We start from the raw sequence: 13,919 nt of genomic DNA, 5'->3' as shown, positions 1-13,919 counted from the left end.
TAATATGGTTAAATTCCGAGAGAGAGAAAAAAAAAGAACATGAGGTAACACCACAATTTATTGTAGAATTTACACGACAGTTACCAAGAACATTACTATCTCTTCCTTTAGTTCGATTAATTTAAAGTATTCATCACGAGTTTAAAAACTCTCTATTTGGTAAGATCATCTTCCCATTTATTTATTCGATTTGAAGATTAACTACTTTAAGTAAGGTGGGTACGTTGGCTTATTTGGTGGTTTATATTAGTGATATTTTGTTGGCTATAACAGCACCTCTTTCCTTCGCCATGTACAAGCCGACATGGTGCATGAACTCCTGCCATCCCGTTCATAACTTAAAGTGTTAAAAGTATATTAAACTATAATCAAACAGAGCACTTAAATAATTAGAAGTATTTCATGACTCAAATGCGAGCGTTCTACACATAAATCATCTGATATAAAACATAATCTTTTCAAATATCTTACTCCACGTAAAATATATATTCTCTCATTTTTTTTTTCTCGAAACTCTTTTTTCTTATTATTATATAATTTCGATTATTTTCTTTAATTAGTCAATTAGGAAGAAAAAGAGAGAAAAAGAACGAAAAATGTATTACCTGAGGATGAGGAAGAGCTCCTTTGGTGTTTGTAGCAACATGGAGAGGAACATCAAAGGTAGCACAGGCCTGAGAGTACAAAACGACGTCGTTTAACGGACTGAGAAGCCCTAGATTCTTCGCGGACATAGTGGAGCACACGAAATCCAATACGCAAATGTCCGTACAAATTCCGACCACGAAAAGCTTAATCCACAGAAAAGAAAAGGTTTGAGTTCCAAATCAACAGCTCTTGCTGGATCATATCGTGTTTATTGAAAAGAAATGAAAAGTGGAAGAAGATTCATACAGATTCGATTTGGTTGTGTTTGATCCAATCCACAAAGACATTGAAAAGAAATGAAAAGTGGAAGAAGATTCATACGGATTTGATTTGATNATCATCTGATATAAAACATAATCTTTTCAAATATCTTACTCCACGTAAAATATATATTCTCTCATTTTTTTTTTCTCGAAACTCTTTTTTCTTATTATTATATAATTTCGATTATTTTCTTTAATTAGTCAATTAGGAAGAAAAAGAGAGAAAAAGAACGAAAAATGTATTACCTGAGGATGAGGAAGAGCTCCTTTGGTGTTTGTAGCAACATGGAGAGGAACATCAAAGGTAGCACAGGCCTGAGAGTACAAAACGACGTCGTTTAACGGACTGAGAAGCCCTAGATTCTTCGCGGACATAGTGGAGCACACGAAATCCAATACGCAAATGTCCGTACAAATTCCGACCACGAAAAGCTTAATCCACAGAAAAGAAAAGGTTTGAGTTCCAAATCAACAGCTCTTGCTGGATCATATCGTGTTTATTGAAAAGAAATGAAAAGTGGAAGAAGATTCATACAGATTCGATTTGGTTGTGTTTGATCCAATCCACAAAGACATTGAAAAGAAATGAAAAGTGGAAGAAGATTCATACCGATTTGATTTGATTGTGTTTGATCCAATCCACAAAGACGTTGGAGCCGTCAGGCTGGAAGGAGCCAATGTAGCCGTCGAAGCAGTCCTTTCGCCTGATCGTCACGTTCGGTTCCTTCTCCACCCATCGCAGTGCTGCAATTTTCATCCACTCAGTCCACGGTTTTTCTATCAAGTCCTTACCCCCAAAACATTAATGATAAAAGGAGGGAAACTTTTCAAAAAAAAAACAAAAAAAAAAAACATCAGATGCACCAGCCGGGAATCGAACCCGGGTCTGTACCGTGGCAGGGTACTACTCTACCACTAGACCACTGGTGCTTCTTGTTTTAGCCAATTACAATTATTGTAATTTTCCTAAGTTAACAATATATAACGAAAAAATGCAAAATTTGTTTCTAAGATTCTTCCACCTAAAAGATCGATTGGATTGAAAATGGTACATACTTTCTTAATTTTCAAACTCTCAGCTTAGTCTAACTAATGATTCAGTTAAATGGTGACATTGTGTTAGAGGAATACGACTCTCCACTTAATCGAGGCTCGACTCCTTTAGAGTCTTAGTCTTTTTTTTTTGAAGTCCTTTGTTCTATATTTGAGGATTTACCAATCTATTGGCACGACTAAATTTAGGGCATGACTCTGATGCCATATTAGACGAACACGACTCTCCACAATGGTATCCACAATGGTATGATATTGTCCACTTTGAGCATAAGCTCTCGTGGCTTTACTTTGGGCTTCCCAAAAGGCCTCATACCAATGGAAAGTGTATTATTTGATTATAAACTCATGACCATTCCCTAAATTAACCGATGTGGGACACTTTCATCTAACAATTATTACTTAAAAAGTCGTCATAGGTTCTATTGTCCAGTTCCCATATTTTCGACCTATAAACATACACTAGATTTGCTAAAACCATGGGTTTCTTCAAATCATTATGATATTCATCTAAAATTTTCTGATCATTTACTTGTTTTTGATGCAATCTGTTTGATTTGATATGAGAGAAAAACAATGAAAGAGAGAGAGAGAGAGAGACATGCCTGGAACCAAGTTGGATTCATCAGAACCAGCAATACAGTGAGGAGGATATGGTTCCTCAGGCTTGTTTGGTTGGTGAGAATCAAGAAATGCCATTACAGGCCATTTCTTCTCACAGAAAATCCTTGCAATCCTTGCTGATTCCTCTACCATTTCAGAGATCTGCCTGTTTGGTTCTCTTGGTGCCTGCCAACAAAAACATCCCATAAACTCCAACGTTCTAATTTACATTATTTTCTTTGTTAGGATCTGAAACTGCCCAAGTCCACCGTTAGCAGATATTGTCTTCTTTGGGTTTTCCTTTTCGGGCTTTCCCTTAAGGCTTTAAAACGTGTCTGCTAAGGAGAGGTTTCCACGCCCTTATAAAAGATGTTTCGTTCTCCTCCCCAACCGATGTGGGATCTCACAGGATCGCACACCAATACACACTCGATCTAAATGAACACAAGAACAGTAGAGAGAAAATGCAATGAGAAATATTAGCTAGAGATTTATATTGATGACTTCAAGTATGTACAAGAAGAGAAAATACATTTTCAAAGCATTGGTCTAATCGGGTATGTATATGGTTGAGTTTACTATATATATAATTTTACCAGATATTGTCATCATCTACGGTAAATAACTATCTACCATTTACTTTATATGTCATACAAAGAATATAGAAAGTACATCTTTACAGCACTGCCTAATGAGTTACATATATGGTTCGGTTTACTATATATAATTTTACAAGATATAGCCACAATATAACGTATATAACTATCTACCATTTACTTTATATGTCATTTACCATAGATGTAGTTTTAGTATGTATAACCATATGTATAACCATTGAGTGAAGCTATAAAGAAGCAGCAAACTCCATAACCTAATACTCTTATCCCACCAATTTTCTAGCCTTTTACAGAAAAAGAAACACGGAACGTTAATTAGAAGAGAAAAACATCAATTTTATTTCTACTTAGTTTAACAAGAGAGGTGAAGGTGAAGGTGAAGGTGAGATTCAAACCATTAACATTTCCCTCGAAGGTAGGTCTATGCCCTAACAAGTAGAACCTCACTCAAGTTGCTAATATTACTTTTATTAGAACGAGGATTCTCAGTAGAATCTAAAAGTAGAACTATATTTGCTTTAGTCCAAATTGAATAGAATCTTTTGGTTAGAACTTGAGAAGTAAGACTATGTAAATTTTAGTCCAACTAAAGTGAATAAGAATATGGAGAGTGAGACCCGTTATTAGACCTGGGATGGTGTTCAAACTCCCAAAATGCAGTCTAGACAACGGGCCCTCCCCTTTTTGACTGGACTGACTCTCAGGGTCAATCTCTTCCAGAGCATGCTATATAGTCACTCATTCATCCTAACCAAATAGTCAAATCTATCTCTTAGCGATTCTTTTCTCCACTAAGAATCCCTTCCCAACTAGCCAGCCCGATCGATTTTGTAAGATCGGCTAATTCCAAGAGGTGAATCTAGTTGAAGTTGTTTATCGAAGTTTTATTAGGGGGTCTTGGTTGACCCCCAAGTGTCGACCAGGCAAAAGTATAGCATCAAAATATGTAAAGGTGGGAAGTTTAATAAAGTTCAATGATTAAGTTTGTTCATCAACTAATAGATCAAATGGTCGAATCTTCTACCAGTAAATGTACGGGTAGAAAAAACCCATAAACTAGCCAGTTAAGACGCAGGAGAATGATAACATCAAACAGATTTTATTCCAAAGAAGCAACAAATTAACGAAAACTTGCCAAATTCTTCGGTAAATCTACAGAAGCATAACATCGAACAGATTGTGTGCAATAACAACAAGAAAGAAAACAGCCAAATTTTCAGGAAAAACCGCAGAGGCATTTCATCAAACAGATAGTGTGCAATATAACAAACCCAAGTGCAAAACTCTTACCAAATTTCCAGCGCCAACAGTGCAGAAGCCATTGATGATATCAACAAGAACAAGGCCATTAACAGTATCTTCAGCCAAAACCACAGATTCCTGCTCCAGCGGAATCTCGTTCTTGAGAAGATCAATGACGGTGGAAACCATTTTTGGGAAATCAGAGAAAAGATGAAGCGGCAGCCGAAGATAAGAGAGATCAGAGTTCAATTACTCCCAAAAGGAGTTGATATTAAGGAGATTGGATCAGTTCAAGTTAGTCAAAAGAAAAACGTGATGATCTTTGAAATCTTTTGTTGTCTTAATCAGTGGATTTCAACGTACCGTAATAGAGGAAATTTCTTCACCGACAGCGACGAGGCTACAATCAGACAAGAACATCTTCAATTTTGCATTCATCTGCCCAAAATAAAATTATGATTTTAAATAATAAATAAATAATAACATCTAATCATTAGTTTCAAAAAATATATATATATTCAATTTAATTTAGAGTTTAAGATAATCTAATAATTAGTTTGAGATAAAACTATTAATATTTTTTACTTTAAAAAACGTTTAAAAAATACAAATAAATTTCAAAAAATATTGTTGAATTTTAAATTTTCATTAATATTTTTAAACTTTAGAAAAGTTCAAATAAACTCTTATGGTTGGTTAGTTATGATGCACCAGTCGATATTAAGTCAAGATGTCGAGCCGACCGAAGCTCTCAACAACTATAAGAAGATGAAGTTATATGATCGCATGATGCACCAGCCGGGAATCGAACCCGGGTCTGTACCGTGGCAGGGTACTATTCTACCACTAGACCACTGGTGCTTCTAAAAGCCAATATAGCTGCCGAAGCAGTCCATGACTTTTATATTAAGTCCTTAAAAATGGGATGTCGAGAAGACCGAAGCTCTCAACTATAAGAAGAAGAAGTTATGATCACATGATGCACCAGTCGGGAATTAAACCCAAGTCTGTACCGTGGCAGGGTACTATTCTACCACTGGTGCTTCTAAAAGCTAATATAGTTGTCTAAGCAATCCACGACTTTTATATTAAGTCCTTACTCCAAAAACATTAATGATAAAAAGGACCCAAATGAGATGTCGAGAAGACCGAAGCTCTCAACTATAAGTTGATGCACCAGTCGGGAATCGAACCCAGGTTTGTACCGTGGCAGGGTACCATTCTAGTATAAGAAAAAGAAGTTTTGATCGCATGATGCACCAGCCGGGAATCAAACCCGGGTCTATACCGTGGCAGGGTACTATTCTACCACTAGATCACTGGTGCTTTTAAAAACTAATGAAGCTGTCGAAGCAATCCACGACTTTTCTATTCTACTACTAGATCATAGGTGCTTCTTCAAGCCAATTAAGCCATCGAAGCAATGTTTTCGCCGGATTGTCGGGAGGACCAAAATGGGAAACGTTTCTTAAAAAAAAATTATGATTTGCTCGGATGGGACGATCATATCATAAAAAATCGCATAATGCACCAACTGCGAAAGANTCTCCGCATCATTTACTAAAATAGTGACCTCATTATTGCCTATTCTAGCAAAACCACCCATCAGAGCCATCGTTAACCATCCGGCATTATCCGTAAGGCATATTTTCAAAATACCTATATCTACACCTGTGGCAATAGGTGCGTGATTTGGTAATACACCAATTTGTCCACTATTCGTAACTAAAATCATTTCTTTCACTTCTGAAGCCCAAATAATTCGATTCGGAGTCAGGACACTAAGATTTAAGGTCATTTCTTCACTTTGCTCTCCATTTCTAAGTTCGTAGCCTTCGCAGTAGCTTCATCGATGTTACCTACCAAATAAAAGGCTTGTTCGGGAAGACCATCTAATTCTCCGGAAAGGATTAATTTAAACCCTCTAATTGTTTCTGCTAGCCCAACGTATTTCCCCGGGGAACCCGTAAATACTTCTGCTACGAAAAAAGGTTGTGATAAGAAACGCTCAATTTTTCGTGCTCGTGCTACGGTTAAGCGATCCTCTTCGGATAATTCGTCCAACCCAAGGATAGCTATAATGTCCTGCAGTTCTTTGTAACGTTGTAAGGTTTGTTTAACTCTTTGCGCAGTTTCATAATGTTCTTCACCAACGATCCGAGGTTGTAGCATAGTTGACGTTGAATCTAAAGGATCAAACTTGGGCGGAGGAAGTTATATTTTAAATTTTTTTTATATTTTATAGAGGAAGTTAAATTTTTTTTAATGTTTTTTAATTTAAAAGAAGAAAGTTAAAAGTGAATAAAATTTGAACTAAATTTAAATATTAAAAAATTGAAGGAAAATTAAACATTTACAATTTAAGTATTATTTATTTATTATTACTATTATTATTGAAGTAATATTTTATTATTATTTTGATTAAATATTGGAAATTTCCATGATTAGGTCAAAACTTTATCCACTTTGTTGGGGAAAAAAATAGAACATCCAAAGGAAGCAGAATCCAGTGTAACGCGCGCAGCTTAGCTGCCCTGCGCCTTCGAGTCTTCTGCTTCAATCCATCCAAAAACCCTAATTTTCCTTCACTCTCTGTAACAGTCGCAGCAAACGCCCAAAAGTCTGTTCAATTTTCAGTTAAGAATCTTCCATTGCTCCACATTTATTTCTAATAATTGTGGTCAGTTTCTAGCCAGAGATTCCGTTGGTTTGGAATAAGGATTGGATATAGAGATGGGAAGTAATTTTCCCTCTCTTCCAGTGAAGCGAACTGTAGCATACACGGCGCCGGTCACTGGAATGGGCGACTCATACATAGGTTTGGCGAATGGTTCATCTAAGTCCAAGAGGTTCAAGCAACCTCCGCCGCTTATCATTCCTCCGGGTCATGTTGCGTTTCGAATGCTCTGTCACGCTTCGAGAATCGGTGGGGTTATTGGGAAGTCTGGGCTTGTGATAAAGCAACTTCAGCAGTCTACTGGAGCGAAGATTCGCGTTGAGGAAGCTCCGAAAGAATCGCCGGACCGGATTGTTACTGTGATTGGGCCACCAGCGCTTACCTCCAGGGTGTTGCTGGATCAAAACCCTAGCGAGAATGGGGTCAGTGTGATTGAAGTCGAGGCGTCGAAGGCCCAAGACGCGCTTCTGAAGGTGTTCGAGAGGATTTTGGAGGTTGCGGCCGAGAGCGAGGGCGTTGGAATTGGGGCTGAAGTTGGAGTTGTTTCTTGTAGATTGTTGGCGGAGGTGGCTCAGGTTGGGTCAGTTATAGGCAAGGGGGGGAAGGTTGTGGAGAAGATAAGGAAGGAGAGTGGCTGTAAGATTCGGGTCTTGACAGATAAGTTGCCGGCATGTGCAGGACCTTCAGACGAGATGATTGAGGTAAAGAAAAAGACTCCCTTTTCTTTTAGTTTGAGTTTTTATATTGTTGAATTCAAACTTATAGTTTTAGCATGGGATTTGGAATAACACTTCAGCTTACTGGTGCATTATGCTTAGATTCGTTCGATTTGTTCTTTGATTTGATGGAAGCGTAGTGAAGAATGGAGGGAGGTGAGCAATTGCCCTCCTTTCAGTACATCTTAGGCTAAGAAATTATGTTAAACAAAGTAAAAAGAGTTGAAGTCTTCTCTCCAATTTGCTCTCTAAATTTCAAAACTGAATCATGATAGATGTAAAAAAGCTAGGAAGTAAAATTTTGCCCCTCTCTGCGAAATTTTTGACTCTGCTTATAGATTACATATGTAGTTTTTCTGTTGATTGTGAGACACCAAGGCAATGGTACCTAGTACCTATGTTGTTCTGCTCTTCTTCGAAGATAGGGGTTAAATGATTTTCATATCAAGGCAATGTACCTAGTACTTTTAGTGAAATATGGAGTTTTTAGAGGAGTTGAAGCGGACTACGGAAAAGTTCATTGCTTCTCCTTAGTCACATTTTGTAGGATATTCTTTTTTTTTTTTTTAATCTCTCAGTAATTGGAGCCATATTTTGTAGCCTCCTTTTTTTTTCTGTCTTTCTTTTTTGTTTGTTCGTAATTAGTTAGCTGTATAGGCTCAATTGAGCTTTTTCTCCGTCTCTCTCTATATTGCCTATTCCTTCATTTTTCCTTTTCAAATGAAAGCTTGGTATTTTATTAAAGAATAGCCGATGTGGATGTGGATGTGGATGATGGATGATGGATGTTGATCTTGGCGAATGAAAAAAAGTAACAAGATAAAGGAGGACTGATAATTTTTTTTTTCTCCCAATCTCGTTCCCTTATATTGTTAGTTCTTGAATATACTTGATCGGAATTTAGATTGTGGCTGATCCATTTCTTTAGCTTGTGTTAAATGCTTATTGGATGCAAATGCATTTTACATTTTAATACACAATGAAAAATAAGCTGTATGTGTGCCGCCTATCAAGGGGAAAATTATTGACCGAGCTTCTGGAGTTTGTCATTATTTCTTTTAGTCAATCAATGCGATTATAGTGGTATTTGCTAATTGTCTTCTATGGTGGAAAGTGTTTCTTTTTCTTTTTATTTTCCTAAAGAATTATTTTTTATTAATAATTTTTCCTGTAGCCTTGGAACCTGATTAGTGAGAAGAACTAAAGTAGATAGGCTAGGATGCAGGTTGGGTCCTGATTCCTTTAAGACCAACAGAAGATTTTTAGTTTCCTTATCTTTTTTGTTGGTTGACATAATTTTTATATTGTATGCTAGTTGCCTGCCCTTTACAGTGGGATATTCCAGTTTGTTTTATTTGTTTTGTTGTGTGTGTGTGTGTGTTTGTGGGACCTGGATCGTGAGGAGAACTAAATAAGTTAGATTGACATGCAGCTTGATCATAATCTTCTTTGAAGAAAAAATTCTTTTTGAGCACGATTATGTTTCATCAAATATGTTCTTTTGCAAAAAAATAAAATTGTTTCCTACCATGAATTGAACGAGTGGGCATTGAAATTGTTGAAAAGAATAATTGGGTTTAAGAAAATGATTTCAAACTATAGTGATTATGTACCTCAAATTTAAAATTGTAAGAGTTTTCTTGAACATGAAATTAGTCTAAGTGTGTTCAAATGGACTCATGGGGTATACAAATGGTGACTTATGAAGGTCTAGTATTTCTTTGACTTTCATCAAATTTGTTTCTTTGTCTATAGGTTTTTTATTTGTGAAATTTTATTTCAGGAAGTGAGTTTCTTGTGTTATTGCAATTCTGAAATGCGTGAGAGACTTCCCACAAGTCTTAAAAGTGTCAACTTATATGTCGACTTTCTTAATCTCTTTGTTATTGTTGAATATATATTTTTAGTTGGGAAATTACCTAGAACATGTAGGAGAGGTTGATATCTGCCAAACTCTTTGGTTAATGTTAGCCAGACATGTTTCTGCCGTTATGAATATACTATCGTTTCTGACAGATAGAAGGGGATGTTTTGGCTATCAAGAAAGCACTCCTTGCTGTATCTCGATGTCTTCAAGACTGTCCTCCAAGTGAGAAGATGAGGATGGTTGCAAGCAGACCTGCTGAAGCAGTCATCCACGAGACTTTACCCGATCTACATTTGGATCATATTTTGCAAAGGAATTCAATACTGCCCATCTTGCCAAGCAATTCAAGCATTTTTGCGTCAGGAATCCATTCATTTTCTACAGATTCTGATGTGTTATCTCCAGTAGACACGGAAGTTACACAGCAGGATGTTGTTTTTAAGATTCTTTGTGCTAATGATAGGATTGGGGGTGTCATTGGCAAGGGTGGTACAATTATTAGAGCACTTCAGAATGAATCTGGTGCTACTGTAAGTGTTGGACCATCGGTGGCTGGTTGTGATGAGAGACTGATAAGTATTACTGCATCTGAGGTGTGACATCTATTTGAAGTCTTTTACCCATCTGATTTTCTTTCTGTACCTGCAATCCATTGTGTACTAGTATATTCTAACATCAATCTTTCATTTATTTTTGTTTCATCTTGGGAAGAACATTGAATCGCGATACTCGCCGGCACAAAAGGCTGTTGTTCTTGTTTTCTCGAGATATGTAGATGTGGCAATTGAGAAGGGACAAGACATGAGCTCAAATAAGGGAGCGTCTATCGTGGCACGGCTTGTTGTTCCATCAAATCAAGTTGGTTGTGTGTTGGGAAAAGGAGGTGTTATAATCTCCGAAATCAGGAAGGTTACAGGTACAAACATAAGAATAATATCGAGTGATCATGTCCCAAAGTGTGCTGCAGAAAGTGATGAAATAGTTCAGGTGGGAATGAAATTCATTTTGTTTGCTGGTGAATGATTTATTCCTTTACCATCCTTATAGCATTATGTTTGACTGAGTGGAATATTGTCGAGTATGTTATTGTGATAGAAAGTAGAGAAATATATTGATAATGAAGAAGAATATAAATGGGCAATTTGAGGTGCTTGTAACCTTCCCACTCATGATATAAATGGGTAATTTGAGGTGCTTTGAGCACTGAGCATGAACTGATTTGTGCTCTTTCCATTTTCTTCGTGCATGGCGTGCACAAATGTAGTTAGCAGATGGGCATGAATCCAGTGTGTGCATTGGAGATACGTGCATGTTATTCCTTCTTCTAAAGCACAAAATTTTGTTAATCTGTTCTGATATATTTTCTTTTCAACTATTCATTTACATGCATAAACAATGGATCAAAAGAAGTGATGCTAAGTTTTGCTGTGAAGAATGATTTTGTGCTCCTTTAACTTCTAGTTATTTCATATTTTTCTTTTGACAGATTTCAGGCGAGTTTTCAAATGTTCAAGACGCCTTGTACAACGTTACAGGTCGACTACGGGATAACCTTTTTTCTAATGTCCTAAGTAATTCTGGAGCAAGGAATGGTGCTGGTTCATATATATATCCTGAGACCAGCCCTTATGGAAGACTAAGGGATCCTGCACCTCTAGCACGAACGACTCCAGTCGGCGCTTCTCATAGTAGTTTTATACAACATACAACTCAAAGTACAGATGACTTGGGTCTTTCTCACAGTTTAGACAGTTCATCATCACCTGGGTTATGGGCATCACAGGTAGATTTTCTTTACCACATCCCCCTCCAACGAAAAAACAAAGGTTTTACCTTTGCCAATTCCAATTATCTAGTTTTCTTTGTACGTGATTGCAGTCTTTATCTGGGATAAGTTCTAGGACCATATCAGATGCTGGCAGGGGTTTGCCACCACCATCCCATAGGGGCGGAGTACATCTTGGCAGGTTGGTAACACATACATTCTTGTCTATAAGACAGCTTGAAATTTGAAAATATGGGCACTGGATTGAAAATTTGTTAACTTGGCTGATCTTGTTGATACGAGTTATCTTGTTGCCTTCGACTTTCCGCGAACATAGGAGCTGACAGACTAGAACAATCAAATCCTATCTTAATGCTGGCCGTACTTCCTCGGCTTCAGTCAAATTTGTGATGTAATTGGCATAGGATTAGCATCTATTTATTTACCTCGTTCAAGAATAGAGATAGTGAGCTCCTGTCATACTGTCTTGTGCCATGAACGTATAAGTAGGTAAAGAGTACATGTGTTAAGCTACCAAGGAAGTAATAACCTAAACCCTAAACCCTAAACTCTAATTGAGACCTTTATGCCCACGCCCCAATCATCCCCCGACCTTTATGCCAAAATTTCTAGCACCATTTGAATATAAGTACGTGCAATTGTAGTAGAAGTTTTGTAGCTGAAAATCTATTGGTTCCTACCTGCTTTATTAGGAAAATTGAGTTTAAGATTTTGAATCGGCTCATCATTTTAGGGAGTCTTCTAACTTTTGCCTTCATGATGTTGGCAGCGGGAGCAAGACTGCTTTAGTTACGAACACTACTGTAGAACTTATAGTTCCCGAAGATGTTATCAGCTTAGTGTACGGAGAGAATGGCACAAATTTGGCTCGTCTAAGACAGGTAAAATATATGCTTATAATATTGGTTTCATACCATAATGGCGAACTTTGAAGTCCCACATCGATTAGAGAATGGAACGAGTGCCAGCGAGGACGCTGGACCCCGAATGGGGTGGATTGTGAGATCCCACATCGGTTGTGGAGGAGAATGAAACACTCTTTATAAAGGTGTGGAAACCTCTCCCTAGCAGATGCGTTTTAAAAACCTTGAGGGAAAACCCAAAAAAAACAATATCTGCCAGCGGTGGGCTTGAGCCTTGATCACATTCACTTCCCTGCTGTCATTATGTAGAGCTAGTATGGTTGAATCTCTGGTTTTCTTCTGGTTTTATCAGATTTCTGGTGCGATGGTGACGGTGCACGAACCCGATCCCCTAACAAGCAATCGACTTATTGTCATATCTGGGACACCGGACGAAACCCAGGCTGCACAAAGCCTCCTCCACGCCTTCATCCTCACCGGATCCTCATGACAAGCTCGACTCCAAAATTTATAAATATCCTTTTTGAATCCCTCCCTGGAAATATTGTACACTAAAATCCAACTCAGGCCGATAAGTTCATTCCAATCTCATTAGTTCTTAGGAAAGGCTATTTGGCTCTAATGCCATTTCTTGCATCTCTTATAAATCTTTGTAAGCTGAGCTCAGCCCCTCCAAATCACAAAGGGATGACCCAGCTGAGACACTTCCCCACCACCCACCACCGCCCACCACCATCACAGCCACCACCGCCGCCCACCACCACCACCACTCAAAAAAGGAAAAAAAAAAAAAAAAAAACCCACTTGAAAATAACCCTTTTAACAGTATTGTTGGATTTTGAAAATCCTAGAAAGTATAATGTTTTGTGATAAGCATTTTTTTTTGTCATTCTAGACTCGACCGTTATAGTAAGGATTATTGTGAAGAGATTTCAAGACAATAAGACAAAAATTATATGATNGCCGTGAAGATGGGCAGTTCCCGGCCGAGTTCTTCACTGGTAGAGTTAGAAGGTTTCGTTTTTCTTTTTCTTTTTCCTTTTTTTTTTCTGCGGGGAAATATTTGTTTTGTGTGGGAATATTTATATGAATTGAAGACAATTGAATGTTTTTGTACTCATCAATCTTTAATTATATTATTTATTTTCTCAAAAAAAAAAAAAAAAAGAAAAAAAAGAAAAAAGAAAGCTGTTCTATGAGGGGGATAATTTATCTAATTTATATAGCTAATTTGTATTTAAATATAGTTTAATTATTTATGATAAAATAGAAAAAGAATAAAAGAACATACAAAATTCCTTTGATTTTGATTTTAAGTTAAAATATGCATTAAAAAATATTTAGTTTATTCATTTGAAAATAGTAAATAATTTGAATTGAAATATTTAGTTTATACATTTAAATTGATAACGCATTAAAAATTATATAATTATTAGTTTAAGAATATAAATTGATTTTTATCTTAAAATAGAAATATTTTAATATTATTGAAGATGGCTTTTGTCTTCTCGCCGGCGCTGGTTCGCCGCCGGCCGATTGCTTTTATCCCGTCGGAAGTTAATATGAAATGGAGTGGCATCAACC

At 37.0% G+C, this 13,919-nt stretch overlaps 2 protein-coding genes and 3 non-coding genes across 7 annotated transcripts; 1 reads left to right on the top strand and 4 right to left on the bottom strand.

Annotated features, from left to right (window-relative positions):
• Positions 1–29: 29 nt before the first annotated feature.
• LOC111792330 (nicotinamidase 1-like) lies at positions 30–4,873 on the bottom strand. 3 transcript variants are annotated; one of them, XR_002814778.1, is made up of 6 exons: positions 4,790–4,873; positions 4,475–4,585; positions 2,570–2,753; positions 1,486–1,655; positions 606–933; positions 30–319 (listed from the first exon to the last, which is right to left on the bottom strand). XR_002814778.1 is itself a non-coding variant. In XM_023673720.1 (5 exons), exons 1-5 carry the CDS (start codon positions 4,862–4,864, stop codon positions 1,113–1,115), a joined length of 618 nt encoding a protein of 205 aa, XP_023529488.1. In that variant the 5' UTR covers positions 4,865–4,873; the 3' UTR covers positions 1,004–1,112. The 3 variants fall into 3 exon arrangements, 2 of the variants coding, with proteins under 2 accessions (XP_023529488.1, XP_023529487.1); XM_023673720.1 differs by lacking the exons at positions 30–319; positions 606–933 and adding an exon at positions 1,004–1,226 and having other exon boundaries at positions 1,522–1,655; XM_023673719.1 differs by lacking the exons at positions 30–319; positions 606–933 and adding an exon at positions 1,050–1,343 and having other exon boundaries at positions 1,522–1,655.
• TRNAG-GCC lies at positions 1,771–1,841 on the bottom strand. Its single transcript has one exon. It is a non-coding gene; the product is annotated as a tRNA-Gly (tRNA).
• A 343-nt stretch (positions 4,874–5,216) lies between the features above and the next one.
• On the bottom strand, positions 5,217–5,287 carry TRNAG-GCC. Its single transcript has one exon. It is a non-coding gene; the product is annotated as a tRNA-Gly (tRNA).
• Positions 5,288–5,681: 394 nt separating this feature from the next.
• TRNAG-GCC lies at positions 5,682–5,752 on the bottom strand. Its single transcript has one exon. It is a non-coding gene; the product is annotated as a tRNA-Gly (tRNA).
• Positions 5,753–6,956: 1,204 nt separating this feature from the next.
• Positions 6,957–12,971, top strand: LOC111793968 (KH domain-containing protein HEN4-like). The gene is made up of 7 exons (XM_023676061.1): positions 6,957–7,804; positions 9,836–10,279; positions 10,398–10,673; positions 11,173–11,469; positions 11,565–11,653; positions 12,242–12,353; positions 12,688–12,971. The coding sequence occupies exons 1-7, from the start codon at positions 7,160–7,162 to the stop codon at positions 12,823–12,825; spliced, it is 2,001 nt and encodes a 666-aa protein (XP_023531829.1). The 5' UTR covers positions 6,957–7,159; the 3' UTR covers positions 12,826–12,971.
• Positions 12,972–13,919: the final 948 nt, after the last annotated feature.

Source organism: Cucurbita pepo, chromosome LG04 (assembly GCF_002806865.2).
Source record: "Cucurbita pepo subsp. pepo cultivar mu-cu-16 chromosome LG04, ASM280686v2, whole genome shotgun sequence".
Lineage (NCBI taxonomy): Eukaryota > Viridiplantae > Streptophyta > Magnoliopsida > Cucurbitales > Cucurbitaceae > Cucurbita > Cucurbita pepo.
Note: the sequence above shows the minus strand (reverse complement) of the source record. Positions and strands in the feature narration are given on the sequence as shown.

What these genes read in the sequence shown, in the direction of transcription:
- LOC111792330 (XM_023673719.1), bottom strand. Translation starts at nt 4,864, where the DNA reads ATGAATGCAAAATTGAAGATGTTCTTGTCTGATTGTAGCCTCGTCGCT. An exon ending in AAGAAATTTCCTCTATTACG is followed by an intron (nt 4,586 to 4,789) that starts GTACGTTGAAAT and finishes GATCTTCTCAAG; the next exon opens with AACGAGATTCCGCTGGAGCA. An exon ending in CTGTTGGCGCTGGAAATTTG is followed by an intron (nt 2,754 to 4,474) that starts GTAAGAGTTTTG and finishes TTTTGTTGGCAG; the next exon opens with GCACCAAGAGAACCAAACAG.
- LOC111793968 (XM_023676061.1), top strand. Translation starts at nt 7,160, where the DNA reads ATGGGAAGTAATTTTCCCTCTCTTCCAGTGAAGCGAACTGTAGCATAC. An exon ending in AAAGTGATGAAATAGTTCAG is followed by an intron (nt 10,674 to 11,172) that starts GTGGGAATGAAA and finishes TTCTTTTGACAG; the next exon opens with ATTTCAGGCGAGTTTTCAAA. An exon ending in ATTTGGCTCGTCTAAGACAG is followed by an intron (nt 12,354 to 12,687) that starts GTAAAATATATG and finishes TGGTTTTATCAG; the next exon opens with ATTTCTGGTGCGATGGTGAC.